The 16,947-nt window shown below is 38.4% G+C and overlaps 1 protein-coding gene across 1 annotated transcript in view; it reads right to left on the bottom strand.

Moving 5' to 3' along the window:
* Positions 1 to 608: 608 nt before the first annotated feature.
* The window catches only part of fhit (fragile histidine triad diadenosine triphosphatase), a 307,588-nt gene continuing 291,249 nt past the window's right edge, over positions 609 to 16,947 (bottom strand). Inside the window, exon 7 of the mRNA XM_061887265.1 lies at positions 609 to 4,758. Within this exon, the coding sequence (XP_061743249.1) occupies positions 4,651 to 4,758 (108 nt within the window). The 3' untranslated portion in view covers positions 609 to 4,650. The remainder of the gene's footprint in view (positions 4,759 to 16,947) is intronic.

The raw sequence follows: 16,947 nt of genomic DNA, 5'->3' as shown, positions 1-16,947 counted from the left end.
ATATATTTTAATAACATTATTGTGGGTAAAGTGTGGGTAAAAAGTAGCTGAGTGGGGAAAACGTGCATATCAAAAACTCTACCCAAAATTTTTTGTTGAACAGTGAGAGGTCAGGTCTTCTGAAAGATTTCACAAAGATTTATCAAAACAGCTTACAGCGTTGTGGTCTCACTCCTGCAAAAGCATTGTTGAGTGCATACGTCAGCAACCCGAGCGCATGCTTCCACAAGCGAGCTTCAGGTGTGCGTTGTCGTAGAAACGCCACCAGACTGCGACAATCTACAGCATTCTCCTGTTCCACACTTTTTTGGCCAGCTCAGCACGTTCTTGGAAGATTGAGGATTTCATGTATTTGATCGGGATTAGAGCTGCCCGGCCGGGATAAAAATGTGTTTCAACTTTCAAGCCCACATTGCTTTAATAATGTAAAGAAAAACCTACGCTCTGAGTGTCAAATCAATTCCGCGAAGCAGGAAAGAAAAGACGTGCGCCCCAGCTTCACCTCTGGCAGGAGATAGTGCCGAGTCATCAAGTTTAAAACCATCAGCACAATGCTTTGATTAAATTGCATGAATCTAAATGAAGGGTTTCATTAAAGCAGACTATGAGAAAACTGGCTGGGGCCACCAATCACTGATAAAGCCCTGCTTTATTGTATTTACATTTTCATGCAAATTACATTTTGTTTCTGTGTGTTAAGAATATCCAGACTTACATAAAGTGCCAGAGTAATGTGAATGTTCTGGAATTATACTGTTTGTTACAGAACAGCATCGCCATCTGTTAGGAAGACACATCACAAGGCAACATGCAAACATGCAATCAACAAATATTTCTGTTCTTCTTTTTCACGGTCTTATCACATCTGTCTTTTTTTTTTGTACAAATATTGTGAAGGTCTTCTGTTAGTCAGGTCTTAAATATACTTTATGCTTACGAATGCATTCACGTGTCCACAAAAAAAGAGGCAAACACCCCAAGGAAGATGTCTGTGCATCCTTTTTCCGTGGAATAATAAACCTAATAACTTTTGTATTATTTTGAAAAGACAAATGCCTAAACTATGCACCACAATACATGTTCAACAATATCAAAAAGGTGGTATAACATTTTTAGGGTCCGCCAGGCCCATTGTAAAAGGACTCCCAAAGGAGTCCATTTACAATGGGCCAAAGGACCCTATTGAAACTGTAAGGTTTTATTCTTTCTTTCTTTATAATTATTATTCCGCACCGTCGCGCTGTAATTTGACCCCCTTAACATGCTTCAAAACTCACCAAATTTTACACACACATCCGTATGGTGCGGCGGCCCAACTTATTAAGCAACCAAACCCCAAAAATTAAAATTGCGTGCTAGCGCCCCCTAGGAAAAAAAAACAAAAACAGACTGCTTGTAACTCCCGTTAGCAATGTCGTAGAGACATGAAACAAAAACCATTATGTAGGGCTGACTTAGACCTAGATTTCATAATTTTACTTTCTACGGCAAAAATTTTGCAAAAACCCATTAAAAGCAAAATTTGCGCAAAAATTGCTATTTTTGCCTCTTTGAGCTGTAATTTGACCCCCTTAAAATGCTTCAAAACTCACCAAACTTAGCATACACATCAGGACTGGCGAAAATTGCGATCTAATGAAAAAAACAAAGCCCAAAACTCAAAATTGCGCTCTAGCGCAATTTTTGAATAAAACACAGCAAAAACTGCTCCTAGGAAGAAAACGCAGACAAAATTGCTTGTAACTTCCAGTAGGAATGCCGGAAAGACATGAAACCTCTATGTAGGTCTCACTTAGACCTACATTTTAATAATTGATATCATTCAGTAAAAATCAATAGGAAGTTAAAAATTACCCCTTCAAAATAAAAGTTTTGTAAAAACCTGTCACCTTTTTTCAAACATTATCTCCTCCGAGCGCGTTTGTCGTTTCGGCTTCAAACTCGCACAGGAGAGAGATTGAACCCTTCTGATTAAAAGTTATTCACAGAGTTTTGATTACTGCTCCGGTTTTGATTTTACGCGCCTTCAAACCCCTGCGCAAAGTTACCTAAAAAAATGTAATTTTTGCATCTTTTAGCTGTAATTTGACCCCCTTAAAATGCTTGAAAGTGCAAGTTTAAGCTCTACTATGCAAAGCGAAAGCCATTTATCAACAACATCCAGAAACGCCGAGCTGTAATTTGACCCCCTTAACATGCTTCAAAACTCACCAAATTTTACACACACATCAGGACTGGCGAAAATTGCCATCTAATAAAAAAACTAAACCCCATAAATCTAAATTGCGCTCTAGCGCCCCCTAGGAAAAAACACACACAAAACTGCTTTTAACTTCTGTTAGGAATGTCGTAAAGACATGAAACAAAAACCTCTATGTAGGTCTGACTTAGACCAGGGCTTGGGTCATGGGGGCAGCAACCAAAGGCGGGCCCGACCAACGCTGCTTGCAGCTTTAATTTATTATGTATTTATGTATTTTTTTTATTGTGTATTATTATTTTATCCCATTCCCAGTTGGCCATATTATTATAATGGACATTTGCTACTAATAAAGTACTAACCCCAAAACCAGTGCAGTTGGCACGTTGTGTAAATGGTAAATAAAAACAGAATACAATGATTTGCAAATTCTTTTCAATCTATATTCACTTGAATAGACTGCAAAGACGAGATACTTAACGTCCGAACTGATAAACATTGTCATTTTTTTGCAAATATTACCTGATTTGGAATACGCTTCAAAAAAGCTGGCACAAGAAAAAAAACTGAGACTGTTGAGGAATGCTCATCAAACACTTATTTGGAACATCCCACATTTTAACAGGCTAATTGGGAACAGGTGGGTGCCAGGATTGGGTATAAATGCAGCTATCTTGGACATGCTCAGTCATTCACAAACAAGGATGGGGCGAGGGTCTACACTTTGTGAACAAATGCGGGAGCAAATTGTCCAACAGTTTACGAACCACATGTTTCAACCAGCTATTGCAAGGAATTTAGGGATTTCACCATCTATGTTCTGTAATATCATCAACAGGTTCAGAGAATCTGGAGAAACCACTGCATGTAACATTGAATGCTCGTGACCTTCGATCCCTCAGGCGGTACTGCATCAAAAAGCGACATCAATGTGTAAAGGATATCCCCACATGGGCTCAGGAACACCACTGTCAGTAACTACAGTTGGTTGCTACATCTGTAAGTGCAAGTTAAAACTCGACTATGCAAAGCCAAACCCATTTATCAAAAACACCCAGAAACGCCGCCGGCTTTGCTGGGTCCGAGCTCATCTCAGATGGACTGATGCAAAAGTGTTCTGTGATCTGACGAGTCCACATTTCAAATTGTTTTTGGAAACTGTGAACGTTGTGTCCTCTGGAAAAAAGGTGAAAAGAATCATCCGGACTGTTAGCCAGCATTAATGATGGTATGGGGGTGTATTAGTACCCAAGGCATTGTTAACTTACACATTTGTGAGGACACCATTAATGCTGAAAGGTACATTCAGGTTTTGGTACAACATATGTTGCCATCCAAGCAACGTTATCATTGTCTTGCTTATTTCAGCAAGACAATGCCAAATCATGTGTTACGACAGCGTGGCTTCATAGTAAAAGAGTGTGGGTACTAGACTGGCCTGCCTGTAGTCCAAATCTGTCTCCTATTGAAAATGTGTGGAGCAATATGAAGCCTAAAATATCACAACAGAGACCCCGGACTGTTGAACAATTTAAGCTGTACATCAAGCAAGAATGGGAAATAATTCCACCTGAAAAGCTTCAAAAATTGGTCTCCTTAGTTCCGAAACTTTTACTGAGTGTTGTTAAAAGGAAAGGTCATGTAACACAGTGGTAAAAAGGCACTTGTGACAACTTTTTTGCATTGTGTTTGTGGAGGTTGCCCTCCCATGGGTCCTCCAGACCACCAAGCATTGCCATGAGAGCCCGGATCAGGGTTAAAATAGAGTTTTTATTAATGATTGTGCCGCCATTTGCTTTCCAGCAAGTGTCCTCTTATCACTCTTGCTCGTGCTCTCGCGTGTGCTCTCGCTCCAGCTCCAACAACTCTCTCTTGTCGGCTGTTGCCTTTTAACAGAGCGACAGGTGATTAGATAACTAAGCCAAGGTGGGCCTTCTATGCACCTGTCACTGATTTTGGCACACCCCGCTTTGCTGCAGGCCCGCAGGCCACGCGCCCCTCCACAGTGTTGCTGCCATTAAATTCTAAATTATTGATGATTTGCAAAAAAAAAAAAAGTTTCTCAGTGGGAACATTAAATATCTTGTCTTTGCAGTCTATTCAATTGAATATAAGTTGAAAAGGATTTGCAAATCATTGTATTTTGTTTTATTTACCATTTATACAACATGCCAACTTCACTGGTTTTGACATATTCATTATATCATCATAACCCTGCTTTTTCGTAGCACCAGGCATGTCTCCAAAGCTTTTCCACCCAAAGTCACTTACTAACAAATCATTGCATTTATTTTGATATTGAAACTATCACATGTAACCCATAGAGAAGATCCATAACTTCTTCCTTTTTTATTCAGTTTTTGCTGCTGTTTTTTTGCGAGTTCCTTGTTGAGTTCTATCTTTAGAATTAGATGTGGGCTGAAAATGTGCACTTTGGACACTTTGGACGTCTAGGGGTTCTCAAGTTGTCTCCTCAAGATAGAGGCCTCTTCTGCCATTTCTTCCTCCGATCTCCACTGGGAAGGAACGTCATCATCTGGGCCATCGTGTTTCTGCAGCTGCGAAAGGGCAGTGAAAATATGAACATGCTCAAACATTTATTTTTGCAATCACATAACGTGTATCCTGGGTCCGCCTGGACATTTTCACTATTATGGGCCTGCTGCAATGCCAGCGCACATTCACTGCTGAACAATATGGGCTAAATAATCACAATGCAAAATAATATGGGCCTGCTGCAATGCAAGCAGCCTATACTATTATTGCTCATACTTCAAACTTTATTCTTCATCTTATTATAGTTCCAACACATTTCTCTTAGGGCCGCTATTCTACGTTTTCTCTCTCTCTTACAGTCATATAACTTGGTATGTGACACACGCTAACTGATAGCATGCAAACGTTAGCTTGCTAGCATGCTAAAATTAGCATCTCCATTTGTAAAATTTGTAATGAAATAGTTAAAAAAAAAGGTTAAAACATATTTTAAAAAGTATTTTTGCGTTTCTATTCATTATTTGTACCAACATTTGTAAAATTTGTAATGAAATAGTTTAATAAAAAGGTTAAAACATATTTAATTAAGTATTTTTGTGTTTCTAATTATTATTCGTATCAACATTTTAACCTTTTGTTCCTATTTAACACCATGAAGCCAGTGCAGTGACCTTAGTGCTGGACTAATATTGTCATATATCTCCTGGTTCTAGCCAGGACTCGAGCAGAATTATTTTGGATGTACTTAGGAGAGCACAGTGAGAAAGCCATTACAGTAGTCTAACCTGCCGGAGACAAAGGAATGGATTAGTCTTTCTCAGTCTGTCAGGTTCCTACACTGATGACATCTATTAAACAGACAAAGAAGCAAGGAATTAAACAGAGCCAGAATTAAATTTGGCTCAATTGAGGAGAAACGTCTGGGCTGTACTGTTGTACACTCTCCCAACATGCCCTGACGAAAGATTTTACACCTCCTCTTTAATTTGGACTTTCCTTGATTAAATGGCAACAGCTGTTAATAAAGGAAAGGGGTCGTAAACAGGTGCTGCCTTTGGCCAGAAAACAGTTCAAAGAAAAGGTAGCCTTGAGGGGAGTCTGGTCCTGCTTCCTCTCCGCTTTGTAGTTCTCGGGTCAAAACAAACTCTTTCTGTGGATTACAATACCTTAAAGATACAGAACACCTTCATGTTGCTTCTCATCCTACACAGTGGAGTTTTACAAGCCTTCTTCTAAGGTAGGATCAAAGACAGCTTTTGTCTTCTCGTCGGGAACTCATGGCAACACAACGTTTTGTGATAACTTAGATACAATTATTCTGCCACAGTCTGCCTCAGACATTATTCTTTTCATTTTGGCAATGCTTTTAGGTGGTAAAAAGCTGCTGATGTTATTAACTTAATGTGGCTGTTAAGGTTCAAGTCTGAGTCCATTATTACCCCCCTTGGTTTCTAACCGGATTAGGTTTCAGAGAGAGGTTTTCAAGGTGACTAGTAGTCTAAATGCATGGGTTCTTAACCCTGTTGACCTCAGAGCCCATTCAAATATTAACACTGAATTAGTAATCTTACTCTTGATTTGAATGAAATTCAATTATTATATCTAACCTACTTCCAGTTTACAACTTTGTCAAATGATTTGAAACCATGTGTTATTCACAAAGATTATCATTTATTTCACACACAAACCTTGGACTTACAGTTGTCTGGGTATTAAGGCCAAACAGCTTAATTTTTGTTTCATCTGACCACAGAACTTTCCTCCAGAAGGTCCTATCTTTGACCATGTGATGTCAGATGAAAAAAAATTGAGCTGTTTGGCCACAATACACAATAATATGTTCAGAGGAGAAAAGATGAGGCCTTTAATCCTAGGAACACCATTCCTATCGTCAAGAATGTTGGTGGTAGTATTATGCTCTGGGCCTGTTTGACTCCCAATGGAACTGGAACTTTAAATGGGACAATGAAAAAGGAGGACTACCTCCAAATTCTTCAGGACAACCTAAAAACAATCAGCCCGGAGGTTGGGTCTTGGGCGCAGTTGGGTGTTCCAACAGGACAATGACCCCAAACACAAGTCAAAAGTGGTAAAGGAATGGCTAAATCAGGCTAGAATGAATGTTTTAGAAAGGCCTTCCCAAAGTCCTGACTTAAACATGTGGACAATGCTGAAGAAAGAAGTCCATGTCAGAAAACCAAAGCATTTAGCTGAACTGCACCAATTTTGTCAAGAGGAGTGGTCAAAATTTCAAGCAGAAGCTTGTGCATGGCTACCAAGAGTCTTATTGCAGTGAAACTTGCCAAGGGACATGTAAGCAAATATTAACATTGCTGTATGTATACTTTTGACCCAGCAGATTGCTCACATTTTCAGTAGACTCATAATAAATTATTAAAAGAATCAAACTTCATGAATGTTTTTTGTGATCAACAAGTTTGTGCTCCAATCACTCTACGTCTAAAAAATAAGAGTTGTAGAAATTATTGGAAACTCAAGAGAGCCATGACACTATGTTCTTCACAAGTGTCTGTAAACTTTTGACCACGACTGTAGGTCAGGCTGATTAGAAAAATAAGTACTAACCAAGTATACACTACATAAGGGACTCATAAATAACTGACAAATAAATAAATATACATGCAATTATGTTGTGCTAAAATAATAAACTAGATTAATAATGAATATGTCTCTTAACTAAACTTTCAATATAATTAAAAGTGCAAATGAAAATACACTTTCACCACTTTAGTCATATGTTTTGCCCTAAAGAAACTTCTTTATGACTTCAGCTCCAGCCTTCTTCAGTTTGTTTGATATTGTCATTACTGCCACAAGTGGTGGAAAAGTGTATTACAACAGAGTATCGCTGCGGACCATATAGCTGAGAAACAGATCTAGTGGGTTTGGCCGTATGGTTAAGAAACCCTGGTCTAATGTAATGTAATAATTCAATGTAATTTAGTCTGTATTTTATCTTTAATTCATACCAAAACGTGTTAATTAAAGGCCTACTGAAACCCACTACTACCCACCACGCAGTCTAATAGTTTATATATCAATGATGAAATATTAACATTGCAACACATGCCAATACGGCCTTTTTAGTTGACTAAATTGCAATTTTAAATTTCCCGGTAGTTTCTTCTTCAAAACATCGCGGAATGATGTCACGGGCTGTTGGGAAATATGAGCGCTGCACACACACACAGCTAAAAGTCGTCTGCTTTAACCGCATAATTACACAGTATTTTGGAGATCTGTGTTGCTGAATCTTTTGCAATTTGTTCAATTAATATTGGAGAAGTCAAAGTACAAAGATGGAGTTGGGAAGCTTTAGCCTTTAGACACAAACACACGGTGATTCCTTGTTTAAAATTCCCGGAGGTGAAACTTTACTATAGATCACAGCGGTCAAGAGAACATGGATCCCGACCGAATGTCAACCAGCAGGTTTCGGTGAGAAAATTGTGGTAAAAAGTCCAAATAACATGCTAAATAATAAAACATTGTGTGTACGTTTAGTGGGTGTTTTGCACGTGATCGACTAAGACTGCGTGCTTTAATTGATAACAATATATTTTCAGCCCACTGGCAGTACTTGTTCTTGGAAGGTCACATGAAGTTTGGAGCTCTGTAGCAGAAAGTCTTTGCACTATGCGCTTCAGCATCCGCTGACCCCTCTCTGTCAGTTTACGTGGCCTACCACTTGGTGGCTGAGTTGCTGTTGTTCCCAAACTTTTCACTCTTCTTATAATAAAGTTGACTTTGGAATATTTTAGGAGCAAGGAAATTTCACGACTGGATTTGTTGCACAGGTGGCATCCTATGACAGTTCCACGCTGGAAATCACTGAGAGCGGCCCATTCTTTCACAAATGTTTGTAGAAACATTCTCCATTCCTAAATGCTTAATTTTATACACCTTATTCTCATCATTTGGATGGCTGGACAAATACTTTTGGCAATATTGGGTATTTCTTCAATGAAAAAATGAACATCATAAAAAAAACAAAAAAAAAACATCAGCAGACACCTGAACACATCATTTGTATTTGTTTTAATCAGCCCCTGAAAGGCCTACTGAAACCCACTACTACCGACCACGCAGTCTGATAGTTTATATATCAATGATGAAATATTAACATTGCAACACATGCCAATACGGCCTTTTTAGTTTACTAAATTGCAATTTTAAATTTTCCGCGAAGTATAGTGTTGAAAACGTTGCGGTATGATGACTCGTATGATGACGCGTGCGTTTGACGTCTCGTGTTGTACCGGATATTATTTTCCAGCCCGATCCAAGCTATAAATAGTCTGCTTTAATCGCATAATTACACAGTACTTTGGACATCTGTGTTGCTGAGTCTTTCGCGATTTGTTCAATTAATTATGGAGAAGTCAAAGTAGAAAGATGGAGGTGGGAAGCTTTTAGCCTTTAGCCACACAAACACACGGTGTTTCCTTGTCTCAAATTCCCGAATGTGAAGCTTTACTATGGATCAGAGCGGTCAAGCGAGCATGGATCCCGACCAAATGTCAACCGGCAGTTTTTGGTGAAAAAAATTCTGGTAATAAGTCAGCTCTTACCGGAGACACCAGCAGAGTTTCGTCCTGTGTAGCGCGTGACTTCCCTCAGACACTCTGGCGTCAACACACCCGTGGCCACACCCCTTTCAGGTACTGTATAATCTCATTAAAACAATCGGCAGATAAGGTGGTTTCCAGAATTATCCTAGTTAATATGTCTAATAACATCTGAATCGCTTCCACTGCAATCGCCTTTTTTTTTTTCTAGTCCTTCACTCTAAATTTCCTCATCCACAAATCTTTCATCCTCGCTCAAATTAATGGGGAAATTGTCGCTTTCTCGGTCCGAATAGCTCTTGCTGCTGCTGGCTATGATTGTAAACAATGTGAGGATGTGAGGAGCCCTACAACCCGTGACGTCACGCGCACATCGTCTGCTACTTCCGGTAAAGGCAAAGCTTTTTATTAGCGACCAAAAGTTGCGAACTTTATCGTGGATGTTCTCTACTAAATCCTTTCAGCAAAAATATGGCAATATCGCAAAATGATCAAGTATGACACATAGAATGGACCTGCTATCCCCATTTAAATAAGACAATCTCATTTCAGTAGGCCTTTAAGCAGTTATACAATTATAAAAGGATATTGCTGACTAGACACGTCTATTATGTTTTTTTGTTGACACACACACAGAGTACAAAGGATTGCCTGTCCATCATCGGTCTTTGCAGCGCGATCACCTCCTTTCTCACAGCCATGAGACTGCAAAACCGTGCCAGTTTTTAGACCTGCAAAATAGCGCCCGCAGAACTGTTTCAGTATTGATAAATCACACTGCGTGCGCTGAATTGTGGTAGTGAATGGACACGTTCCAGACACATAATGTACTTCACATGCAGCAATAGAGCCACCAGCCTTCATAGCTGGGAAGAAAAAAAAATGTGTCCGGAAAAAGAAAGGAATTACAGTTGATTAACCTTCAGTGAACCCATTTTCCTCCTGTGCTGGCTGGATGCTGGACCGCGCAGAGGCCGCCATCTAATCCAGCAACCAGGATACGCTTTCATTAAGTCGTGACCCCGACACGCTGACCCAGGGGTGGACTTGACCTCTGTGGCGTCTCCATCCAGCACAGATAAAAATGGCACCCAGGCAACGATCAATAAACTTGCGATCAACATCATGAGTCCGGAATGAGAGCCAAAGGATCACGACCCTTCCTCACGCCGAAACATGAGGCATTCAATGATCCTCTGGTAATGACACTTCGTGTACTGGAGAGCCGGCTTTGGGCTTCGAGGGGCCGAAGACCGCCGTCGTCGGCCCCGGTGAGAATTTTCACAACGGAAAGTAAGTTTGTAAGTAAAGGAAGTAAAGTTTGATTGTCTTTTTTTATGTCACAGCCAAAACGGCTACGAACTTGGGCAACACATAGTAAAACATGTATTATAATACATAGTACAACATGTATTATAATACATAGTACAACATGTGCAACATGCAGTACAACATGTATTATGATACATAGTACAACATGTACAACAAGCAGTACAACATGTTTTAGAATACATAGTACAACATGTATTATAATACATAGTACAACATGTACAAAATGTAATAAAACATTTATTATAATAAATAGTACAACATGTATTATAATACATAGTACAAAATAAACTACAATACATAGTACAACATGCAGTACAACATGTGTTATAATACATAGTACAACATGCAGTACAACATATATAAAATACAGAGTACAACATGCAGTACAACATGTATTATAAGACATAGTACAAAATGTAGAACATGCAGTATAACATGTATCATAATACATAGTACGACATGTACAACATGCAGTACACCATGTATTATAATACATAGTACAACATGTACAACATGCAGTACACCATGTATTATAATACATAGTACAACATGTACAATATGCAGTACACCGTGTATTATAATACATATTAAAACATGCAGTACAACACGTATTATAATACATAGTGCAGCATGTACAACATGCATTATAAAACATAGTAAAACATGTACAACATGCAGTACAACATGTATTATATTACATAGTACAACATGTACAACAAGCACTACAACATGTATTATAATACATAGTACAACATTTATTATAATACATAGTACAACATGTGCAGCATGCAGTAGAACATGTATTATAATACATAGTACAAAATGTACAATATGTAGTACAACATGTATTATAATACATAGTACAAAATGTACAATATGTAGTACAACATGTATTATAATACATAGTACAACATGTATTATAATACATAGTACAACATGTATTATAATACATAGTACAGCATGTACAACATGCAGTACAACATGAATTATAATACATAGTACAAAATGTACAAAATGCAGTACAACATGTATTATAATACATAGTACAACATGAATTATAATACATAGTACAACATGTACAAAATGCAGTAAAACATGTATTATAATAAATAGTACAACATGTATTATATACATAATACAACATGTACAACATGCAGTACAACATGTATTACAATACATAGTACAACATGTACTACAATACATAGTACAACATGCAGTACAACATGTATTATAATACACAGTACAACATGTATTATAATACATAGTACAACATGCAGTACAACATATATAAAATACAGAGTACAACATGCAGTACAACATGTATTATAAGGCATAGTACAACATGTACAACATGCAGTATAACATGTATCATAATACATAGCACAACATCAATCAATCAATGTTTACTTACATAGCATGTACAACATGCAGTACACCATGTATTATAATACATAGTACAACATGTACAATATGCAGTACACTGTGTATTATAATACATAGTACAACATGCAGTACAACATGTATTATAATACATAGTACAGCATGTACAACATGCATTATAATACATAGTACATGTACAACATGCAGTACAACATGTATTGTAATGCATAGTAAAACATATATAACATGCAGTACAACATGTATTATAACACATAGTGCAACATGTACAACATGCAGTACAAGGTGTATTATAATACATAGTACAAAAGGTACAACATGCAGTACAACATGTATTATAATGCAGAGTAAAACATACAACATGCAGTACCACATGCATTATAATACATAGTACAACATGTAGTAAAACATGTATTATAATATATAGTACAACATGCAGTACAAAATGTATTATAGGCATAGTACAACATGTATTATAAAACATAGTACAACATGCAATACAACATGTGTCGTAATACATAGTACACAATGCAGTACAACATGTGATATAATACATAGTACAACATGCAGTACAACATGTGTTATAATACATAGTACAACATGCAGTGCAACATTTATAATAGTACAATAGTATTATAAGACGTAGTACAACATGTACAACATGTATTATAATGCAGAGTAAAACATATACAACATGCAGTGCAACATGTATTATAAGACATAGTACACAATATATTATAATACATAGTACGGCATGCAGTACAACAATTAGTATAATATATACAACAACACATACTAAAATACATCATACAACATGGAGTATAAAACATGATGCTGATTGGCGAAAAAGAGTGTGGAAGTTGCAAGCTTTAGACAAAGTACCGAGGTTGTGCATAATTTGTGTGGTCAAAAAGTATGGTTGTGCGTTAATTGGCCGTTAAAAAAAAAGAGTGCCTACTAAGATTCATGTTACAATTTAACAGCTTGTGCGTAATAAGTACAATACTTACAGTATTAACACTTTTTAGGGCGCAGCAATTTGATATTCGCAGGTGGACTGGTTCACTTCTTGCAGGAAAGAGGCCCTAATTGGGACTTTGTAATGCAAAAGTGATAGCCCTATCCTTGAGAAGAGACTACATGTCTAGCTCAGCATCAACATTTAAGTTATGACTTAAAGCAGTTGTTTTCTAGACACTTACACATGAATATCTCCTTTCATGGTCAGGGTGTGCTGTCCTGACTTCACACGCAAAACCAGAGACAGAAAGGAGGAATATAAAAACTGATGGTTCGGCTTCTCCAAGTTAGGACTGCCTCATTTTTTTTAACTTGACCTTCTCCAGGTACTGCAGACCTGTATAATGACACTCGCTCGTAATAAAACAACTTTTGGTTTACCAAAGCATCTCCGAAGTCTCTTTTGATTCAGCCGCAATGCCGTGTTACCATTCTGCCTGGGAAAGGGTGACAAGACTGAGAAATGTGATAATCAAAACAAGATACAACAACTGCAAAGCAGCTACTCATAATCAGCTCATTTTTAACACCTTCATATTTGTTAATGAAAACTACAACTGAGATGCATGTTACAATGTAACAGCTTGTACGAAATAAGTACAATACTTACAGTATTAACATTTTTTAGGGCGCAACAAAAGACAAAAAAAACACCAACTATATACTACTGCCATTTAACGTCTTGGACTTGCAACTGCAACTGCAAATGATGTGAATTAATAAAGTCATATTATGTTTTGCATATGGTGAATGTTCATATTAATCTTGGAGAAAGCAAACCACCAGGTTAAAGTAAATAGTGGTATTTAAGTTTGAGCACATAAGATAAGTCCCCTTAGTTTGACATTCACATGTGGATTGGATCACTTCTTGCAGGAAAGAGGCCCTAATTGGGACTTTGTAAGGCTACCTGCCTTGCTCAACGTCAACATTTAAGTAATGACTTAAAGCAGTTGTTTCCCAGACACTTAGACACGAACATCTCGTTTTATGGTCAGGATGTGTTGTCCTGACTTAGCACACACCAAGAGACAGAAAGGAGGAATATAAAAATATAAGGTTTGGCTTCTCCAGGTTAAGACTGTCTAATTTTTTTAATTCGACCTTCTCCAGGTACTGCAGACCTGTATAATGACCCTCGCTCGCAATAAAGCAACTTTTTGTTTAGTAAAGCGTCTCCAACGTCTCTTTTGATCCAGCCGCACTGCCGTGTCAACCTTCTGCCCGGAAGAGGGTGACAAGACCAGAAATACACATCACAACTTGGTGTCATACACTATATTGCCTAAAGTATTTGTCCACCCATCCAAATGATGAGAATCAGGTGTCCTAATCACTTGGCCTGACCACATTGTTCCATGTGTGAAATTTGGTGAAGGAGGAATGGGGTTGTTTTTCCAGGAGTGGGCTTGGCCCCTTAGTTCCAGTGACAGGAAGGTTGAATGCTCCAGGATACCAAAACATTTTAGACAATTCCATGCTCCCAACCTTGTGGAAACGGTTTGGAGTGGGCCCCTTCATCTTCCAACATGACTGTGCACCAGTGCACAAAGCAAGGTCCATATAGACATGGATGACAGAGTCTGGTGTGGATGAACTTGACTGGCCTGCACAGAGTCCTGACCTGAATCCGATAGAACATCTTAGGGATGAATTAGAAAGGAAACAGAGCCAGGCCTTCTCCACAAATATCAGTGTGTGACCTCACCAATGCGCTTTTGGAAGAATGGTGGAAAATTCCTATAAGCACACTCCACAACCTTGTGGATAGCCTTCCCAGAAGTGTTGAAGCTGTAATAGCTGCAAAAGGTGGTCCCACATCATCATACTTGCCAACCTTGAGACCTCCGATTTCGGGAAGAGGGGGCGTGGTTTGGGGTGGGGGGGAGGCGTGGTTTCGGGTGTGGTTTGGGCAGTGGGCGTGGCTAAGAGGGAAGGCGTATGATTCACCAACTCGAGTATTTCATAAAAATGTCATATATATATATATATATATACATATATAAATATATATACAGTATATGTATGAAATACTTGACTTTCAGTGAATTCTAGCTATATATTTTATTTATTTTATTATATACATAAATAAAATAAATAGTTGATTTTCAGACGGCACCTATCAAATACACAGTAATAAAAACACAGTTGTTCTACTAACTGTACTGTGCTTGCTGGTTACTAAAAAAAACAACACCAACACTTACCTTTCACTATTTCCGTACTGGCGAGAGTCACTTGCCGTCAGGTGCACAACACCACGTAAATCGTTTGCCAATCAAAAAGCAACCCCATAACGCTATAGCCAACATTCACCAGGAGATGGTAACAGACAACATAGAATCACTCTATTACAGACGAAGTCGCTATGGCTGTAACTTCCTCGTTCTTCTGCTTCGTCTCCTTGTGTGTGCAGTTTTTTTAATTAAAATCTGTAGATGTTGTAACGTGATTGGGCAGGCAAGCTGTTTATATAACAGGAAAGCGGATGTGAAAACAGGCTGTCTCCACTCATGTCCGCATGGAGCTGGAGGGGGCGTGGCCTCCAGCTCCGGCTGAATTTCGGGAGAAAATTTCTTCCGGGACGTTTTCTGGTTAGGCACTGAATTTCGGGAGTCCCCCGGAAAATACGAGAGGGTTGGCAAGTATGCACATCATATGGGTTAGGAATGGTATGGCACTTCCAAGTTCATATGTGAGTCAAGGCGGGTGACCAAATACTTTTGGAAAAAAAGTATACCTGCAAATGAGACTGAGAAATGAGATAATCAAAATGAGATACAACAACTGGAAAGCAGTTAATCGCAATCAGTTCATTTATAAATGTTGCAATGAATGATAAGATTTTATTGTCAAAAACAATCAATGTTTATCAACACCGAAAATTGGTACCACATTACTCACAGACAAACTGACGGCGAGGATCACATCCTCTTCGGACGGAGGAAACAACAAAAACATTGAACAGGATGTATGGCAGAACAAATTCTGTGCGTTGGACTATTTGCTGCTCCGTTTGGTTTAAGTGTCGCACACTCGCTGCTAACTGAGGGCTCTTTGGTTTTGAATAATCAAAAAGAGCCAATTGTAGCGCTGATTTCCAATTATACTCGATGTTCGCATTCGATGGAGTTTGAAGTGCTCGATGATACATGTGCGTTCTCTGAACGTCACATTTGAATGGCGTGAGCGGGGCATGTAAACAAACACACGCCGTCGCAATGATACCGAGGTCCTCACATCAGCTAAGTGATATTGATTTTGTCACACCAGCGGAACAATGAAGCGCTCTTCCTCGCTCTTCTTCTCCCACCCAATCGAACTGCGCCGGTGTCCACCTTAACAAACATCGATCGTGACACAATAAACCTACGAGTACTTTATTACCTCTGACGGAGTGACAACTATGTCCAATTTAAGTGACACGAAACACAGTCAGCAAGTTGGAACAATATGCACAAACGTAATGTTAAACTATTTATTGATTAGTAAACAATCCTGCAAAGTAGAATTATTGTTAAAACATTGAGTCTTTTCATACAAAAACTGTATTTGACCTTTCTTAAAGCAGGGGTGTCAAACTCGGGGGCCACAAGGAGAAAAATCTACTCGAAAATGGCCCGAACTGGTAAAATCATGGCATGATAACTTGAAAATAAAGACAACATACAAACCCCGTTTCAATATAAGTTGGGAAATTGTGTTAGATGTAAATATAAACGGAATACAATGATTTGCAAATCATTTTCAACCTATATTCAGTTGAATGTACTACAAAGACAAGATATTAGATGTTCAAACTCATACTTTTTTTTTTTTTTTTGCAAATAATAACTTAGAATTTCATGGCTGCAACACGTGCCAAAGTAGTTGGGAAAGGGCATGTTCACTACTGTGTTACATCACCTTTTC

Source organism: Nerophis ophidion, linkage group LG02 (genome assembly GCF_033978795.1).
Source record: "Nerophis ophidion isolate RoL-2023_Sa linkage group LG02, RoL_Noph_v1.0, whole genome shotgun sequence".
Taxonomy (NCBI): Eukaryota; Metazoa; Chordata; class Actinopteri; order Syngnathiformes; family Syngnathidae; genus Nerophis; species Nerophis ophidion.
The sequence above is the reverse complement of the archived record's forward strand: the minus strand, read 5'-3'. Positions and strand labels throughout refer to the sequence as shown.